Here is a 7,090-nt window from a genome sequence, read left to right on the forward strand (position 1 = left end):
TGCATGTATTGAATATAACTCTGTCCCCCACAAATATGTAAAATCAATATGATTCAATACATATTTTTAAAAACTGAGAAACACAATTTTCAGATGTTTTTATTGAAAATACCATCTTTCCATAGGAATTATAAATTGCTCTTTTATCAATATTTGCAACAAGTCTGATGCCTTATATTCAATGAAGCAAAGGATACCTTGGACTCGTTATATTTATGCCACAAAAATGTTTATCATTGATGTTCAATCTTCATTTTACATGGCTTTTTTTTCCTCCATGAGTGAATGGTATTTAGGAAGGTCATGTTTTACCCCTGGATCAAGAACTGTGTGATGTTGTAAGAGGACATATTCAGTACATGCTGAGAGAGTGAGTGAATGAAAGAGTGGTTGATGAATGGATGGATGGGTGAACGATTGGTGAAGACATGCTCCATTACACTGTTAATGTCACAAGTATACAGGCTCAATCTTGCCCCATCAGTCTCTTTACTGCCCCTCTTACATCTTTATTTCTGAGGGTGTAGATTAGAGGGTTGAGGCTAGGTGTGACAACAGTATAAAAGAGGGCGATAAACTTTCCTCGATCTTGAGAATTTCCTGATGGTGGCTGGAGATATATGCACAGGACTGGAATGAAAAACAGGGATACAACCATAAGATGGGCTCCACATGTCCCAAAGACCTTCTGAAGTCCAGTGGTTGATTGCATCCTCAGTACAGCCCGGGCAATGGCACCATAAGAAGTGAGAATGAGAATAAGTGGTATGAGAACAAAAACAGAACTTGTGACCAAGAGGGTCAGCTCATTAGCATGGGTATCAACACATGACAATTGCAGCAGTGCTGGAACTTCACAGAAGAAGTGATCCACTCTGTGATGTCCACACAAGGGTACCAAGAAGGTAAAGGAGGAATGAAGTGCTGAGTTGGTAAAACCACTTAGCCAAGAAGCCACAGCCAACAGGCGGCAGAAGCGAGGGTGCATGAGGACAGTGTAATGCAAAGGTCTACACACAGCTGCATAACGGTCATAGGACATCACTACCAGTAAGACACACTCTGTGGTTCCCAGTGCAAGGGCAAAGTAAAGTTGAATCATGCAACCAGCATAAGAGATGGTCTTCTCCGGACCCCAGAGGTTGACCAGCAACTGAGGGATGGAGCTGGTGGTGTAGCAGAGATCCAGAAAAGACAGGTTTGAGAGGAAAAAGTACATGGGAGTGTGGAGATGGGAGTCCAGGTATGACAGGATGATGATGAACAGGTTACCTATGAGTGTCATCAAGTAGAATATCAAAATAACCACAAAGAGCACCACTTCTAGATGAGGCCAATTAGAAAAACCTAGTAGGATAAAGTATCCCTTAGAACTAGCATTGATGTTTTCCATCTTCATCCATTTTCTGTTACCTGAGAAAAAAATGTAAACAAAAAAGTAAGGAAGTGCTTCAAGAAGCATAGCCACCCAGGAAAAAGAAAAGAAAGTCAGTTTGAAGAGACGACCACTGTTCAATTCTAGGATAATTTTATCATTAAGAGAAACTATGCTAGTAATGAATTGAACAGAAGAAGAACCCTCAAGTTCAAACTGATATAAATAATGAAAGAATAAAGAAATGAAGAAGACAAAGCTGTTTCCTATAGGAGATGCCTAATTAATACGTAGACAAAGGACAATGGAGTTAGAAAAGCATAAATGGTTACAAAAACTAATGGATGGAAATTTGATGAGGAACAGGATGTTTACATAGTCTAAAATAATCTCCCCATAAATCACTTGTTAATTACAAAGTGAAAAGTAGTAAACTTTACAGTAGAAACACCGTGTGGACACCACCATAACCACATGACCAGTGTTAACATCACCAAGGTTGGGACAAGCCAACATCATGTGCCTGCTAGTACAATGCTCTGAACAGGACATGATGTCATTTTAATGATGTTCCTGCCAAAAATACACAGCCTAATTCACATAATGAAGAAACATGAGACAAACTCAAATTGAGACAAAATAGCTTGCCTATACTCTTCAAATATATCAAGTTCAATGAAAACAAATAGAAGTTGAAGAACTGATCCAGATTAAAAGAGACCAATGAGACATGTTATTTAAAAGTGTGATCCTGAATTTGAAAAAATGACTATTAACAACATTATTGAAACAACTGGAGAAATTCAAATATAGGCTATGGATTAGATAATAGTATTGCACTCCCATTAAATTTGCTGGTTTTGGTAACTGTACAGGAATTATATAAAATACATTCTTTTTCTTAGATAAGAAACACTGAAGTATTCTGAAGTAAAGGAGCACAGAATGTCCAGATGGTCCAGAAAATGATAAATGATGGCTAGGTAGGTAGGTAGATAGATAGATAGATAGATAGACAGACAGATAGACAGACAGATGATAGAACAAATATTTTAAGGGAAAAATGTTAACTAACTTTAAATCTGGTTAAAGGGTAAATGGTAGTTCTTTGTACCTCTTTTTGCAACTCTTCTGCAAGTTTGAAAATTTAACATAATAAAAAGTTACAAAAAGAAATGCAAAATAAAAATTTTATAGTTCATCTGGATATTGCCTTCTTATAGAAAAAATAACTTCTAAGAATCAAGTTCTCCTCATTCATCCTCAAGTGACATCTAAGTAAATGGTAATAGAAGAATTCCTAACCTAGCTTGGTAAAATAATTTCCATGAAATAAATAATCTCTGTTAACAAATAAGTAACTTTAGTTTTCTTTTTAGCATTTTCAGGCTACTTTTACTTATGTGATTTTAGACAGCATAGTAACTGCAATCCCAATATCTTACATATGATGAAGAATATCAAATTTAGTCATGATTTCAAAATGTTTACATAGGGTGAAAAATATTTAGCTCCAATTAGATATGCCTAAAGAAAGAACCTTATCTTCTGATTTGTTTACTTGTGATCAAAGCTTATGCCTAAACTGAAAGATAAAATATAAATACATACCAACAAAAAGACACACAGACACATGAACATCAACTTATGTGTGTTCATGGTATGAACAAACCTGAAAATCTGGGAGAACAGTGATAGAATGCCTTCTAAAGGATGTGTGAATATAAATGAATTTGAAAAGAGAAAGTTTTAGAGAAAGGAAGAAAAAAATTTAGAGTAAAGATGGAAGGAAGGGTCTGAGGGGTAGGAAAATGGAGAAGAACCTGATTACAGGGCTTAGAGCTGAAAGTGTAGATGTCACAGAACTAAGAATCCTAAGCACAGGCCCGGAAGTCAGCGAAAAAAATTTAGAGTAAAGATGGAAGGAAGGGTCTGAGGGGTAGGAAAATGGAGAAGAACCCGATTACAGGGCTTAGAGCTGAAAGTGTAGATGTCACAGAACTAAGAATCCTAAGCACAGGCCCGGAAGTCAGTTTCTACATGATTCCTGTCTCAGACAATAACTTAGACAGTATTTAAATTCTGAACATAAGTCATAATTTCTACATACTTTTTATTCTCCAATTTAAAGAAGAATTCTGAATATTTAATGAAACCATTAAATGGCTGCTTGTTATTTAATATATTGTACCTACTGAATCTTACGTTACTTTTTTGTCAAAAAATAAAGTACATTTTACAAATAGTTATGACTCTCAGGTGATTCTTTTTCTCCTATGGGTTTTCAAATGTTTATAGGAAAGAATAATACTTTCTTCTGTTGTATAGTTATTGTGACAAGATATATCAACCCACCATTTAAGTATACATTTTTCTCTCTGAATTCTTTGTCTCTTCCAACTTTGCTACATCCCTTCTACTTCCTCTCTTTCAATGGTCAATTCTTTTTCCACACGTCCTGATCAGCTGTGGCACAAGAAGAAAGAATGTCACTTGTGGTTACTTCTCTTGGGGGGAGGTTTAATTGCTCGTGTTCTATAAATGCAACTGTTGAAAAAGATGTCTGGAGCTAACTGACTGAGTTTCAGAGGCAAAGTTAAGAACATTCGGTTTGGCCCCAAGGCTGTTAGACTGATTCAGACTGATTTATAACTCTTAATGGTATTGATAATGTAAATAATCATTAACCAGTTGCTACACTAATCTAGACATTATACAACTCAGAAATCATCCAGGATAATGACTCAGTACATTTTTTAAAAAGGAAATATGTTAAAGCTATGGCTCGGTTAAAAAATAGCAATAGTCAAATAGTCAATCATGAAGACTACTTAGAGGTCATTGTTATTTTAGGGGTGATGCAAATTTTCCAGGAGTTTTTTAAAAATTTCCCCAGAATGAAAAAAATACACCATGAGATTTACAGACCCAAATTTTGTAGTTACTTCCTCTGATACAGATATAATTTTCCTCTTCCTTATACAGTTGCCTTAATAACATTATATTAATTAAAACAAAGTGGCATCTGTGGGATATCTTTATCTATTCCATGACCCATCTTTCAGCATTCTGTAGAGAGAGGTTAGAAAGGACAAAAAAAAAAAAAAACCAGTAAAAATACCAGATGCAAGTAGGGAAAAGGTAGAAATTTTATGGTTTTATATTCTTCTTACTGAAAGTGCAGGAAATAAAAGCATTATAAGAAGTTTATTTTATGGGCTGTGGAAAAATTATTCTCTCCAGTCTGGGAAATCAGGCAGTAGGGAGGAAAAAGTTGTCTCTTTTCCAAATCCCAGTATCACTGGCCATTGCTTCTGATTCTTATCATATTACTTCTTTTATACTCTTACCTAGTGCTTAGGCAGTACTCGAACAACTCCTTTTACTTCTGTCCTTCCTGTGTTTCTCCACCTTCCCTGTATATTGCCTTCACAATCTATGCCCTTATCACATGTGGACTGATCTGGTCTCTGGGTTTGATCTCCTTGAAATCACCAAAGTACATGGCTGCCTACAACATACAGTAAAATCTACTATATCATATTAGGAAAGCACAGTATGAAAGTAATTATGATTATCATTGCTACAGAAGAGAGCACTCTGAGTCAACTAAAAATACTTCTGCTTAGCCAGGAGAAACTCATTATTCATTGTATCAGGGGATGGACCCCTCATTTTAGAGCAAATAGGTCCTTTGTGGAAACAAAAGACGAATGTGACTTGCTTCCCTTGACTGGGGCCATTGGGAGCATAAACCCCAAAGTGTGAAATAATGCTCTTCAAGGAGTTGTCCTGGTTAGAACAGTTCCTCAGAAATGCCCTCAGCATGATGCCATACTATCGTACTAAGATAGTAGGGGGTCAATAGTTAAACTATCACTGAGAAAAATGCTTTGAGCTTTTCTTACAGAGAAGGGAAAGGGCTGTCTTTTGTTACGTGGAATTTCTTTTACAATTCTTAACCATGCTAAGGGTCAAATCTGGAGGATAATTTGTCAGGTAGTCTAATTTTGGGGGAGAAGGAAGGCTAACACTTTAAGAAATGAGAAGAAAACATAAAGACCAAACTATATATCTTTGCCTTATTAATTTGAGTTCTTTAATTGTGTCTTCCTGACATCTCTAAAATTCAAGACCAAGTACAGCCTGGCAAAAGTGCTGAAATAATCTTTGAAGAGCTTTCAAACTATTACTCAGAAGACTACTACCAAAACTCAAAAAACCTTTTATCAAACCTATTTAATATTTCCAAAACATTTTTATCAATAATTTCCTATATGTCTTGTCAGAAACTTTGTCAAAATATATAAACAAGTGAAATTAGATGTGATTGCTAGTCTACATACACTAATCAGCTACTTGGCATAAATATATTTCAAAATAGCTAGAAGAGAGTATTTTGAATATGCCTACCACAAAATATGGCAAGTGCTTGAGGTGATGGCAAGTGCTCGAGGTGATGGATTACACAATGTATACATGTATGAAAACATCACACTCTACCCCATAAATATGTACAATTATTATGTGTCAATTAAAAACAAAACAGAACATAAAAATGTGTATTGATCATTTAAAAAGCATATCATGAGTTCACTAAATTAATAAACATTTAAAAATTGTTACATTGTTTCTAGCTAATATGTGGATACTTCAAAAGATTTGTGGAAATAAAAGTTAATGTGGAATGTATTTGGGGAGGGTAGAGCAAGATGGCAGACTACAGTTGACTAGTGCTCATCCCCTTCCACAAAAAGAGACCAAAATAGCAAATAAACAACTATGTTTTGACCTAAATGACTAAAGAAATATGCTGCAGAACACCAGGGGAGTGACAAAATCTTTTGGAGCATGGAAGACCAAGATAGCACCATCGAGAGCAGAGCAAGACATCCTGCCTCTGCCTTGTTCTCTCCCTGCAGAAACTGGCTCAGAGTCAGGTGAAGACAAGGTAAGCTGGAAAGCTCCAGCTGTTTCCAATGCCACCACAAATGCTAACAGTACCTGCCATAAGAGAGTCCCCCAGTCTTCACAGACTCTCAAACCCAGTTTGAAAAATAGCTGGAAGTTTGTGCTGCTGTACAGCCTTATAGTAGAAGTTCAGGTAGAGCAACCATCACCCTCCCAACCTAAGTGGCTGCAGCACAGTACCATCTTGAAGAACCTGCGCTTGAGTGCATCCTGTGCTGGGTGTTGGTAGAAACTGAATCCCTCCATCCAGAGATCCCACATTCATTCTACTATGTTCACATGAGAGCTGGCAGAGCCACAAGCCCAGCTGCCTGGAGCCTAGGTCAGACACAAAGACTGAGATCTCAGCATCTGAATCCATGTGGCACCCCATCTCCTCCAGGAGAACAGGCAGACCTGCTCAAGGGAGAACCCACTTATAAGTGGCTGGTCTGCCACATTTGCATACATCTACCATGCACAACCGGTTGGTCGGCTGAGCCCAGAGGAGTCCATGCCAGGCTGACAGCCAGTCTGATGGTACCTCTGCCTTCCCCCAGCAGCCTTCCACAGAGCCAAAGGGCCCTGTGCACCAGTGAACATCTGCTCCCGGACTGATAGCAATCAAGCAGTGGCTTTGCCCTCCCTGGCAGGCCTCTACAGAGCTGTTGTCCCTGAATACACACTTGCAGTCTTGGTCTATGCTCAACAGTTGATCTGGTAGCCCTTCACAGAGTTGTAGGGCCCTGCTGCACCCTGGCAGGC

The 7,090-nt window shown here is 37.6% G+C and overlaps 1 protein-coding gene across 1 annotated transcript; it reads right to left on the minus strand.

Annotated features, from left to right (window-relative positions):
* Positions 1–466: 466 nt before the first annotated feature.
* On the minus strand, positions 467–3,736 carry LOC103600609 (olfactory receptor 2J3). The gene is made up of 2 exons (XM_008584896.1): positions 3,731–3,736; positions 467–1,413 (listed from the first exon to the last, which is right to left on the minus strand). Exon 2 carries the CDS (start codon positions 1,397–1,399, stop codon positions 467–469), a length of 933 nt encoding a protein of 310 aa, XP_008583118.1. The 5' UTR covers positions 1,400–1,413; positions 3,731–3,736.
* Positions 3,737–7,090: the final 3,354 nt, after the last annotated feature.

This window comes from Galeopterus variegatus, unplaced genomic scaffold (assembly GCF_000696425.1).
Source record: "Galeopterus variegatus unplaced genomic scaffold, G_variegatus-3.0.2 Scaffold3400, whole genome shotgun sequence".
Lineage (NCBI taxonomy): Eukaryota > Metazoa > Chordata > Mammalia > Dermoptera > Cynocephalidae > Galeopterus > Galeopterus variegatus.

Bases quoted from the DNA above. Each gene is read 5' to 3' on its own strand.
- LOC103600609 (XM_008584896.1), bottom strand. From the start codon at position 1,399: ATGAAGATGGAAAACATCAATGCTAGTTCTAAGGGATACTTTATCCTA.